This window comes from Arvicanthis niloticus, chromosome 6, assembly GCF_011762505.2.
Source record: "Arvicanthis niloticus isolate mArvNil1 chromosome 6, mArvNil1.pat.X, whole genome shotgun sequence".
Taxonomy (NCBI): Eukaryota; Metazoa; Chordata; class Mammalia; order Rodentia; family Muridae; genus Arvicanthis; species Arvicanthis niloticus.
This window is the reverse complement of record NC_047663.1, coordinates 44,246,785-44,260,516: the sequence shown is the minus strand read 5'-3', so window position 1 is coordinate 44,260,516 and position 13,732 is coordinate 44,246,785. Positions and strand designations below refer to the sequence as shown.

At 35.5% G+C, this 13,732-nt stretch overlaps 1 protein-coding gene across 2 annotated transcripts in view; it reads right to left on the bottom strand.

Annotated features, from left to right (window-relative positions):
- Taok1 (TAO kinase 1) overlaps nucleotides 1–13,732 on the bottom strand; it is an 83,097-nt gene that overhangs the window by 44,802 nt on the left and 24,563 nt on the right. For both annotated transcript variants that reach the window (XM_076936259.1, XM_034506788.2), the window contains 3 exons: nucleotides 9,958–10,179; nucleotides 4,418–4,489; nucleotides 166–267 (listed from right to left, as the gene is read on the bottom strand). In XM_076936259.1, the coding sequence (XP_076792374.1) occupies nucleotides 166–267; nucleotides 4,418–4,489; nucleotides 9,958–10,089 (306 nt within the window). In that variant the 5' untranslated portion in view covers nucleotides 10,090–10,179. The remainder of the gene's footprint in view (nucleotides 1–165; nucleotides 268–4,417; nucleotides 4,490–9,957; nucleotides 10,180–13,732) is intronic.

Here is a 13,732-nt window from a genome sequence, read left to right as displayed (position 1 = left end):
TTCTTTTATCTGTTAAGAGTTGTAGGAATACTGTTCTTTTTCTTCCAGGATGAACTCTCCCAGGTGTATGTACATGTCTTCATATAACTAGTCTGAGACATTGTAAGTTAAATTATGCTAAACCAAAAACAACTAATTTAGATCAAAAAGAGAATAAATACCAACCCATGCTGTGTGTTCACGTAAATAGCAGCCTTTGTATTCTATACTGTTGGGATGTTTTATTCTTTGTAGAAACTTGACTTCCTTAATAATATCCTGCCATTTCTATGTGAAGGGAGAAAAAAAGGAACAGGAGAATTATGAACAGCTGATAACAAAACTGATTACTATAAAAAAAAAAAGACCGGAACATACAACTTTATGATCTATATATGAAATGCCAAAATAAGGTGTAAATGAATTTTATACTCAGCTTGCTAATTATATATAAGATACAAAATATTTAAGGAGAAATTTCAGTTTAATATCAGATATAATCAATGGGTCCTACTAAGTTTTATAAACAAAAGCTCCCTGAAATTAAAAGTACTTGTTGCTCTTCCAGAAAACCTGAGTTCAAATCTTAGTACACACATGGCAGCTCATAACTAACTGCAGTTTCAGGAAAGCCACCCTTTTCTGGCCTCCAAAGGCACCAGGCACACACAAGGTACATATACATACATACATACATACATACATACATACATACATACAGGCAGGCAAACACTCTTATACATAAAATAAAAATAAATCTTAAATCATATCAAGCACCTAGATAATTATATAACACATGAGTATTCTTTCCCTCAGAAGTCCAATGTTTCTATTTTCTTTAAATATGATTATTTTTAAATTATCTAAAATTTAATTAATTTCTTGAACATTTCATAAAATGTACTTTGATCATATTCATCCCCACACCCCAAACATCTCCCACATTTACCCTTCCTCCCTATCTATCCAGTTTTGTGCTACTTCTTTCTTGCCCATCCATCTGTGCAGTGATGGCACACGCCTTTAATCTCAGTACTAGAGTACTCAGTACTAGAGAGGCAAGATCACATGGAACTCTGAGTGCAAGGCCAAAGGACAGCCTAGACTACAGAGCAAATTCCAGGACACCCAGGGCTACACAGAAAAATTGTTTCTAAAACAAACAACAACAAAAAGACAACAAAACAAAAAACTCTCATGCAGTCCAACTTGTACTGCCCAAATATTTTTGGGTGTGGGACCTGCCCTACTGAGAGGGGACCTGCCAGGAACCATATCCTTGAAGAAAATTGACAGTCCTTCCTCTAGCAGCAATCAACAGTTTCCTGTCCTCTTTTGGCCTCCGTGGGCACCAGGCAAATATATGTGGCACAGAAATACAAGCAGCAAAATACCCATACACATAAAATTCAGTGCTAATGGAATAATTATATATAAAAGAAGGTCACAAAAAAAAAAAAAAATGAAATATAGTAACATTTTTCTGACATACTCTGCTAAGATCCCTCCCTCACAGGTATGAAATACAGATAACATTTAGTCCATATCCTTAACAAAACTCTTTTGCGTGTATGTATGTGTACATGCCCATGTGTAAATGTAGGCACTTGCCACGGTGCACGGTGCATGTGTAGAATATTTTGGAAGTCAGGGACTTTTCTTTATTATTCTTTGCTGTATGTGGCAGAATTCTAAGGTTTCTGTCTCCGCCTCCCATCTCATCATAGGAGCACGGAGATTACAGACTGGTACCTAACTTTTATGTGGGAACTCAAATTCAGATCCTCACTCTTAGGTGGAAAGTACTTCATGCACTGAGAAATCTTTCTAGTCCCTAAACATAATTGCTCATTTTTAAATTTTTTTAAGCTTTACCACTGATGAGCTATATTTTATAATATAAGTATAACAGAAATTAAGATTTATTTTATACTAGGTTTAAAACATCCTTCTTTGATATTACTTAAGTTCTTAATCAAACACTACAAAATATGTTGTCTTTTACTAAGGTGTATAATATACATTTAAAATGGCAAGATTCAGAAAATCTTATGAGCTTTAAACTTCAAATTTGAATACTCTATGGAGCAGTCTTAAGAAAATTTGGATTTCCCTGTATAAAGAAAAAAATCATGAAAGACAATAACACTAGATCCTAAAAAAAAAAATATATAATAATGAAATACTATTTCAACATATAACTGATCAATAGACTTCAACAATTATGAAGTAAGTCAATCTATTAGGTCTAAATTATTTTAATACAATAGTAAATAAAACTACATTTCAAAGAAATGTCACTTTTTAGATACCAAATTGATGAAATGATATATTACCATAACCTTGGTCTAATAACCACCAAACCAAGATTTACCACGAAGCAGATTAAAAATAGAAAACAAATTCATCAAGTCCAATTCTGGGCATAAAACCAAAAGAAATTAAAGCAGACTGTAAGAAATATTTGTGCATTCATATTCATTTTGCAGCATTATTGACAATAGCCAAAAGATCGAAAGAACCCAAGTCCATCTGTAGGAGGTGTGAATTTAAATGTAAGCTGTGAGAATGTAGAGATGGATGTAACCTATATAAACACAAGAAAGTAGTTCTCAGTTGCTCAAAAGGGAAGAAAATTTGGACACGTTATACTATGTATGAACACTGAGAATATTGTGTGATATAATATACTCCAGTAACAAAAGAACAAATACTGAGTGGGTCTGCTTCCAGTACATACAATCTGCAGTTCTACCGGCTTCATGGGGCAGCACATAGCTGAAGATATAGTCTAATACAAAACTTAAAACTTACTTAAAAAATTATTTTTTTGCACTTTTTAAAATCTGTTGCACAGTTCTACAGCATGAACTTGTAGAATGACAACAATGTGTCACAGTGTCAAAGGCTGGATATGCTTCAAAGTACATCCAATAGACCACTTAATGAGAAACAGTACAATTGTGAATGCTATGGGTTTGTGTTTGAAAAATGAATTACTGTCTTGGTGATGCTGGGGACTGACCCCACAGCATTACCATGTAAATGAATATCAACTACTCTACCACTAAAGGCAAATCGCCATTCCATACTATGAGTATACTTCCAGTGTCCCAAGATGAAAAGAAGTCTTAACATGGGTGATGGTAATGGTTATACAACATGCAAGTACTTAACACTATTGAGCCATCTACTTAAAGATGGTTTAAGATAGCAAATTTTGTATAAGTACTTTACCATAACTAAAAAACTGTTTAAAATTAAAGACTCTCAGAATCCTTGATTTCAAAAGTAGATTTTAGCCAGGCGGTGCGGTGGTGGCGCACGCCTTTAATCCCAGCACTTGGGAGGCAGAGGCAGGCAGATTTCTGAGTTCGAGGCCAGCCTGGTCTACAGAGTGAGTTCTAGGACAGCCAGGGCTACACAGAGAAACCCTGTCTCCAAAAAGCCAAAAAGCCAAAAAACAAAAACAAAAAAAAAAAAAAAAAAAAAAAAAGTAGATTTTATTTTATGACTTCATAGTCACACAGACCAAACATAATCTAGAAATATGATACTGGCAACTAAAGCATCTAGTTTTCCTTTTGATTTTAAAAATTATTTTAAATGTATTATCTTTGGATAAAATTTAAAAGACATGAAATGCTTTCTAAATTATTTTAAAAGGTTATTTCCTATTAATTTTCTATCACATACACCTTAATTTACTTAGTATCTAGAAACCAAAATAAACATAATTTATTAAACCACAACTTAAAACACTAGAAGCGGAAGACACAAGTTAGGAGGCTTTTGGTAAGCCATCTATTTTTGGTTTATGGCTCTAAGGAATAACTAAAGGGGCCTCACTCATTTGTAAAATAGATTCACTGATATGAATGTGGGTAGAAATCAAGAAAATTTAAGTCAGGGGAAGAAGTTGAGGAATTGGAAGGAGAAATAGTAGGTAGAAAGGCATGAATGTACCGGAAGGGTAAAACCAACCAGAGCAAGATGAGGAGAAGGAGAGGAACCAATTACAATTATGTATGCATGAAAATAGCATAAAGAAACCTGGAATTTAGTATGGCAATTCAAAAGATTTTAAAAAATGAATGAATGAATGAATAAAAGGGGGAAATGCTTTGGTATAGTTATGGTTTTTATGCTTTTACACATAATCTATTTATTTTAAAGTTCCTACTTTTCTCCCTTATTAAAAATAGTATGTTTTGCCGGACAATGGTTATGCATGCCTTTAATCCTAGCACTTGGGAGGCAGAGGCAGATGGATCTCTATGAGTTCAAGGCCATCCTGGTCTACAAAGCAAGTCCCAGGATAGCCAGAGCTACACACAAAGAAGCCCTGTCTCAAAAAAAAGAAAAAAAAAATTATAAACACATTAACTAATCAGTATGTTTTCCTAACATGCTAAAAACATGTACATAATTAACCTACCTCAGTAGACTGCTTTCCACTATAAGACATTTTCTTGATGGCCACCACTTCATTAGTACGCACATCTCGTGCCTTAGAAGGAAAAACACAGAGAACCATTATCAAACAGAAACCAACAGATTGAATCTGAGACATTATTTCTTTAAAAATAAAGGTACTTATAACTAGTTCAAAAAACATCAAAATTACCTTTAGTGGCAAAAGAAATACAGAAGATGTGAGTCAAAAGAAATTAAATAGGAATCTAAGGATCTAATAACTCAGAACTATAGCTAATGAAACATTGCATTACAAACTTTGGTTTAAGTAACTGTCAGCTGCTCTTCTCACATATAAAAGTCACAAAGTATGGTAACCTGAGTTTAGTCCCTGATACCCACATTGCGGAAGAGAAAACAGAGTTCTACAAATTGTCCTCTGACTTCCAAGGACCTTCCTCAACAAAGTAAATAAATGTAAAAAAGTATTTCTTACCCTGAATTATATATATATCACGAATGGATAAAATATAAACTCAGAACTTGATACTGGGGAAACATTTCATAATTTTGTCTTAGTTGTTTAGAGACCAGGTTTCTCTATGTAGCTTTAGCTGTAGTTTGCTATGTAGACACAGTTAGCCTTAAACTTGGAGATCTACCTGCCTCTGACTCCTGGGTGCTGGGATTAAAGGTGTGTGCCACTACATATAAACTTAAGGCTGAAAGTTTAGAATAGATTACTTCCAAATCGTCCCTACTGTAAGGAAAGCCAACATTTACAAAACCAAAATTAGAAAAGTAAGTCTTCAACAAAACAAATTATATCTATAAATCTTGGGGTGTATTTTTATTGTTTTATTTTCATTTTTTAACAGTCTTTAAAAATATATACACCAGGCTAGCCTTAAATTCACAAATATATCCTATACTGAACTCATATGTGAAATGTTCCCACCTCAGTTTCCTGAATACTGATACTGAGGTGTTTATAGCCATGGCTGGCTTATCCCTATACCACATTTACCTATCATTCTCTTATTCTACCTTCTCTAAGCAACAATACACCTGTTCTATGCTTGGAGATTTGCCGATCTAGACATTTCTTTTAAAAGGAACTATATATGGACTTTTGTGGTTATACTCAATAAAATATTTCAAAGTTCATGACTAATAATGTTGAACTTTTAAATCATGTATTTTTAATATTCATGATCTAAACTATGAATCTTTATTATTAGAGTTCTAAGAGTCTTTTATACATTCTAGACAGAAGTCTACTTAAAATACAAAGCCATATACCTGAGATTAAGGCTAGAGAGATTGTTCAGTAGTTACAAATATTTGTTGCTCTTCTAGAGGTCTTGAGTTTGGTTCCCAGTACTCACACTGGACACTGCACAACCAGTTATTAACTCTGCTTCAGAAAGTTCAATGCCCTCTTCTGGTCTCTGCAATACCTTCACATGTATGGCATACACACACAAAATTTTTAAAAATTAAAAACAAATTTTGAGATAGGGCCTCATCATGCAGCCCAGGCTGGCCTGGAACTCTCTATGCAGATCAAGCTTACCCAGATTCAGAGATCCACTAGCCTCACTCCTGAGACTAAAAGTGTCTGCCCCACATACAACTTCAACAACAATAACAAAAAACAGGAACTGGTTTAAAACCATCCTGATTCATACAGTAAGATCCAGGGCTTTCCTACAAAGAAAGATTCTGTCTAAACAAAACATGTTCAACATCAATGGTTATTAGAAAACTGAAATTAAAACCACTTCACAGTGGTGAGGATAGATATAATCAAACTATCAAAATAAAAGGCATTACCACAAAGGTAAAGAAATTAAAAGTATTTACTGATGGTGGGAATGGAAGCAGGAGCTGTTGTGCTTGCAGTTAAGATTATTCCTCAAAATGTTAAATATAGAATTGTCATGGATATTTGTAATTCCACTCTTAGGGTAGGCATGGACTGGTTAAGTACTTTGAACTAAAGCGTAGGCACCCAACCTTGCTTGGCCTTTCTAACCTATGGTGACTCTGTATTCCTCCTCTCGTTCTCACCTGAACTGTTCTAAAAATGTAAAAATGTGGGGCTAGAGAGATGGCTCAGCAGTTAAAAGCACTGACTGCTCTTCCAAAGGACCCGAGTTCAATTCCCAGCAACCACATGGTGGCGCACAACCACCTGTAATGGGATCCAATGCCCTCTTCTGGTGTGTCTGAAGACAGCAGCAGTGTACTCACATATATAAAATAAATAAATCTATCTTTTAAAAAAAAAAAAAAAAAACGTGAAATCATATGCCATTCATAGTAGTATTTTTTATTTGGCTAGGACATGTATCATTCTTCAGCCCAGTATATCTGTGATGCATACCCTATGGGTACATAGGTGACTTAGTAGCATCTTGATGATTTTTGTCATGGTTATCTAAGTCTTTATGTTTAAACAATCATTAATTTACATAATAACAATATGAAAATGTAAGAAGAGGCATAAGATAACAGCAATCTTGACATGCCATAGAGAAAATTTTTTCCTTTGAGGAAAAATTATGAAAATAAGCATGGTGGCCACGCTTACAATTGTAGCATCTGAGAGAGAAGCAGGCAGAGCTCTAGAAGTTCAAGCCCAACCTGATCTATACTAAATTTCCAGGGTTTCCAGGGCTACACAAAGAAAATCTGTCTCAACAACAAAGTACCAATAAGAGCTAGGGAGATGGTTTACTTCGTACAACACAAGGAATTGTACGAAGTGAAGAGAGGAACAGAATATGGATCCCTAGAAACCCAACAAAATACTGAGTAGATTTAATGACCAGCCTATAATTTCAACTCTGAAAGGGCACAGGATCACTACAGTATGCTGGTTAATAAGAATAGTCATAAGAGCAAGCGCTGGGTAAACCCTGCTTAGATAAATGACCCAGAAGAGTGATCTAAAATGACTCCCAACATGTTGATGGACATCCTTGTCAACACAATTAAAAACTGCACACACACATTCACACACAAAATAGAAAAAGAAAAATGTGATCATGAAAATTATAACCTGGGGGCTGTAGAGACAAATCATTGGGTAAGAATTCTTACTGCTCTCATAAAAAACTGGTTTGGGGCTGAAGAGATGGCTCGGTGGTTAACAGCACTGACTGCTCTTCCAGAGGTCCTGAGTTCAATTCCCAGCAACTACATGGTGGCTCACAACCATCTAAATGGGATCTGATGCCCTCTTCTGGTGTGTCTGAAGACAGCTTCAGTGTACTCAAATAAATAAAATAAATAAATCTTGGGGAAAAAAAAAACAAAAAACAACTGGTTTGGTTCCCAGCACCCACATCAGAGGGCTTTCAAGCAAGCAGAACTACAGTTTTAAAGGATCTGCTTGCATGGACATTTGGATGCACACTGTATACAAAAACATACGAAGACACAAATGTGTGCATGCATACACTTAAAAAAACTATATTCTCAATTGTATTAAAAATTATGGTAGCCAGGTACTGTAGTATATGCTTTTAATCCCAGCACTCAGGAAGCAGAAGCAAGAGATCTCTGAGATTGAAGTCAGCCTGGACTACATAGTGAGTTCCAGGACAGCCAAGGCTATCTATATAAAGAGACCTTTTCTCAAAAATAACAGCAACAAGAAGCTATGTTGCTAAAAATCTACGGTAAGTACAAGATTTCTATTTGTAAAATTATCAAAGAAAATGAAATGTATGCTAGTTTTGTTGCCACACCTCAAAAAACAAAAATTGTGGCCACAGAACATGGGAAGTATTTTAGGTAAGACATTAAATTATAAAGTTCAGTATTAACTTCAGTTTCAAGTATGAGAAGTAGAAGTCTAGAATGGATGTAGATGAAAACACTATATAGGGAAGTTTTAAACTGTGCCTTTTTCTTCAGACAGTTCAACAGTTTTAGTCTATAAAACGAACTGGTAACAGAGAAAAGGGAGAGGGGACAAAACATAAATTATTAATGTGTACAAATACAGGAGTCACAGACAAAAGAAGGAAAACTCAAAAGAATGGCCATATGGTTGACCTTAAAATAGCATTCTGTATTACAGAATGAGGGTCCTGCAGCTTTTTGAGGGTGATTTGAACAAGTAGCTATCAAAAGGTAAGGAGACAAAGGGTAAGATAGCAAAGCAAGACTGTCCTATTAAACTGACAGTTTTCCAAGGAAGACTGCATTTCAGAGTCATTCCAGAGTCTGCAGAATAATGTTGTAGATTGCCCTGGTGCTGTTTGTTATTTTGATGCTAATTCCACTTTCTCAGGAGGGGCTGCCTCTAAGAGGAGTCATTACAGGTGACTCAGGTGACTTTCTGTGAACCTGGTCCCCTCCTTAACTGGCCAAATAAAGGCTAGAGCCTGTGATTGGGCAGTGTAAGGAAAAGGTGGGGGTGAAAGTTTTGGAGAGGGCGAGAGAGAGGAAGGAAGAGAGATGAGGAGACAGAGGAGAGAGAGGAGGACTAAACAGGAAGAGGTGGAAGGAAGATGGAACTGTAGGATGTGACCTGGAAGAACTGCAAGCAGCAAGGATTTCATAGCTGGGGAACAGAATAGTATAGCAGTATATCTGCCCAATCTAGGCGTATTTATCATTATAATTGAGTTGTGTGTTCTTTGCATGGGCTTATTGGGGTTGGAGATTTACCACAACAGAATAATTAACACAAATCTTGCCAAAAGATATATTCAGGGTAGTATATTTTTTATTTCCCTAAACTCTTATCTTGGTAAAATATTTGCAATTTTGTACTTCCATTGCAAACAACCTCCAGAACAGCTACACAGATGAGATGATAAAAGAGCTTAGTATATTTATAGTGAACCTCTTTCAACCACACCTGAGGTGTTTTGAGGAAAGTGCTTAGATAATCACAGGATCATAGGGAAGGATGGTTCTCAGGGAAATTAATCCTGTCCCAGAGATTTGGAACTAGCATTATCTACCCAACTATCACCTTAAAAGAAGGAAAGTAGCTGAAGGTAAAGTTAATCAATAGCCAATAACTTAAAATGACCTTACATAATAATAAATATCAACCTCAAAGGACTAGAAATCTGTGAGGAAGATGAGAACACACTAAGTGCCCAAGATAATGGCATATCTTCTCTATGTAGACAAGGTAGGAGAAACTCCTATACCAAGCAGGATTCTAGGCCTCAGTCTATGGATCTTTTGACTGTATTATTTAAAATAAAATCTTTAATGTGTTTTCACTTAATGCTTTAAAAACTTAATTACACCCATGGAAAGGGTTGGAGGATCTCAATTCCATAGTTAATGGAAGTACAACCTGGAGCTTTCAATTGGCATCTCAACGTGGAAGGCGTTTTTATAGGATTGGGTCTATTATAGGACATCCAACTGATGTCAGCTGCAAAAAGTCATTGCTTCCATAATGCATGGTTGACATACATAGTGTAAAAAGCAGTGTAAGGGTGGGTCTGTTTTCCAACTCGGTAAATTTCTCATCTCTTTACCAGTTTTTACTCCAACATGACTGCTATCAAGCCTTTAACTCACAAAATATACTGCTCCAAAGCTCCCATGGCCGATTTCTCTGAGATCTGTGAAGAGCTTTTCCGGATCTTCTTTGAAGAAGAGCTCTGCAATTTCAGGGTCCTTTAGACTTCCTGCTCTGTTAGTTGATGGCATCCTGCTGAGCAGTCAGCTGTCTGATTCTAATTTTATACTGCTATCCCAATGCTTGGTTCATCTGTATGAATGAAGCCACGCTGGCATAAACTAGGAAAATAAAAGGGGAAAAAAAAAAAGAAAAAGAAAATTTAAGAGTTGCTAAGAATAATTAAAAGATTCACCTGCAGTCATTATCTACAAAATTCTATCAGGTCTAGAATGTTAAAAAACAGTCTTCTATTGCATTAGCTCATCACAATCACCTGTGGCACTTTAAAAGCAAAGCTTTCTACAACACCATTCATTTAAAAGTTATCAGCACCTTTTAAAACTTGGGAGGCTTTTACTGCTAAATTACCCAACTGTGACAAAGCAAGCAGAAGAGACAATTAATAGACTATTAAAAGAATTCATGATAACCCATCAGATGTGGTAGCACACACCTTTAATCCCAACACTTAGGAAGCAGTGGCAGACAGATCTCTTGTACGTTCAGCCATGGCTACCTACCAAGACATATTATTCTTTTTTTTAAAATAATTTATTTTTATTTTATATGTACTGGTGTTTTGCCTACATGGATGAATGTGTGAAGATGTTGGATCCCTGGAACTGGAGTTACAGTTGCAAAGCTGGCCTATGGGTGCTGGGAACTGAACCCAGGACCTCTGGGAGAATAGCCAGTGTTCTTAACCACTGAGCCATCTCTCCAGTCCCCCTGAGGTATATTCTTAATAAACAAAACAAAGTGCTGGAGAGACTGCTCATTAGTTAAGTACATGTACTGTTCTAGAGGACTTGCATTGATTCCTAGCATCCCCATTAGGCAACTTACAACTGCCTTAATTTTATCTTTGGAGACCTGATATCCTCTGCACACATGCACACAGTTTCACATGCACACAGTTGCATATACACATCTACCACCCCACACATATAAACACATAACTTAAAAAGTAACAAAATAAAATTTAACACCCCCTACATATACACATACAATCTCAATAGCCCACAATGTATTTGGAAGGTATCTTTTTACAACAGGAATTTCTTTTATTATTGATGTTCATGTATAAGAAAATATATACACACAAAAAAAGCTTCTAAGATGTTTCACAAGGAGAAGCAACTCCCAAAAGTTGTCCTCTGACCTTCACATGTGTCACAGCAAGTACACGCTTACACTGATTTGTGTATCTATCTCTTACCTTTCCTACACAAAAAACAAATTAAAACTAAAAAAGAGGAACATGCAGAAGAAAGTCTAAATTTAACATAGACAACTGGTTTCTTATAAACTTTTTTTTTTGAGACAGGATTTCTCTGTATAGCCCTGGCTGTCCTGGAACTCACTCTGTAGACCAGGCTGGCCTCAAACTCAGAAATGCACCTGCCTCTGCCTCACAAATGCTGGGATTAAAGGCATGCACCTTTATAAGTTTCTTATAAACTTAATTCACTTGATTAATACATTAAAATATGGCTGTTACCATCTGAATCCTTCCATATGTAGACATAGAAAGAACCAGTAAATTATTTGGAGGTTCTGCTACCAATTCTCTTATATCAGTTTATCTAATGCTTAAAATATGGAGTTCACAACTGAGAAGCATAAGGTCCTAGGTTCTGGAATAAAACTGGCTAGATATAAATCCCAACACTTTATTCATACATAAACTGTATCCCTTTCTAAATAATTACTTTATATACAGTACTTACAAGTGTTAAATGAGTTACCATGCATAAGCTCAGATTTCTACTATACCATAGTAAGTAAGCACTGTAACAAGTCAGCTATTTTCTTTTAAATCATTTAATTTCAGGAATCAAAAGTAACCTTTTAGAATGTTTTTCATTAAACTTCTAAGGAGGAAAAGTGACATCCAGGTCTTCCTATGCTCCTTATGTAACTTCTAAGCTGATCTCATTTTAGTGAAATAAGAGAACCAATTAAAATTTTTAATTTTTAAATTTTATCTGTGTGTACATTTTGTCTGGTGTATGTATGTGCACCAAATGCATGCCTGATGTCCAATGAGATCAAAACAGAACTTTGATCCCTGAGAACTGGAATTGTGGATGGTCTAAGACATCATACTGGAAATCAAACCTGAATACTCTGGAAAAGCAATGAATACTCTGAAACACTGAGCCATCTCTCCAGCCCCAAACAAACCAACTTTAATTCTTGCCAGAAAATTTTTTTGCCAGAAAAAAGGTATATAAACACACCTTTTGTATCTCACTGTAGCAACACCACACTGCAATATATACCTATATCTATATATTTAATTTGAGTCTTTTTTTTTTCCTGCTAATTTTTTAAAGGCATGATCTTGCTATACAGGCATGATCTTGCTATACGACCCAGGTATTGCAAACTCATGGCGATCCTCCTGACTCAGTCTTCTCAGTAGTGGAATTATAGACAAGTACCATTGTACCCAATTCTAGTTTTAATATACACCCAAAGCTAGATGTAGAAATATGTCTAAAATTCCAGCACTCAGATGAAGACAGGAAGATAACAAATTCAAGTCTACCCCCAGTTACACAGCAAGCTTGAGGCCACTAACACCAAACCACACATATAATCTTTTATTTTTTTAAGACAGGGTCTAACTGTATAGCCCAAGGTGGTCTAAAACTTGCTATGTAGAGCAGATTGGCCTCAATCTCATAAAGATTGGTCTCCACCTATCTCCCAAACACTGGGATTACAATCTTCTTCTAAAGAGACAGATGAAGCTGAAGAGATGGTTTAGTGATCAAGGGTACATACTACTCTAGCAGAGGACCTTAGTTCATTTCTAACATCCACATCAGGTGGCTCATAAACACCATTGCTCAGGCTCCTCTTCTGGCCTTAATGAGCTCCTGCACACATGTGGTACACATATGCTCACACACAAGCATACATATAAAAAAAATAAAAATTTTAAAACTATAACTTACTTTAAAATCTCAATAGTTTTTATAATTAAGTAACATCTGCATTTCCCTAAGACACTCAGGTAATTAACAAGATAAAAGAAACAGAATCACAAGATAATCAGAACACATTCATTTCACAGCATTTCATCCTTTATGAATCTCTCATTTTTTTTATAAAAGGACATTATTGGCCCCAAGCAACTGATTTACTATTATAAGGCCCTGTCAGTAAAAAGATTCAGGCCTGAACACCAAACCTGGAAAAAACTGGATTCTTTAAACACGAAATTGGCAGAGACTGCCTACCTAATTCCATCTTTTCCTCAACCTATAGAGGAACAAAGAGGCATGAATGTTACTGTAACAATAACTGCAATATTAAACATAACCAAGAAAGGTCATCAACAGGATGAACAAATATATGACTTACATTTACCCTATAAAGTAACTGATTTGACAACTAATTCAACATCATAAACATTATTAATAAAATTTTATAGATCAAATATCTTTTCTCAAAAAATCACAAGAAATAAACTATATAGATACTCTGAACCATCTGCCTAATATTCCATATAGAAATGAAGGACAAAGATGAAAACAAAGATACTACTATTCAAAGTATCACTGGGTTCAGAAATGGTGTTGCTTGTCTGAAATACCAACACTTATGCAAGAAAATTATATGCTGGAGGCCAACTTACAGCAAACCCCTGTTAAAACACAT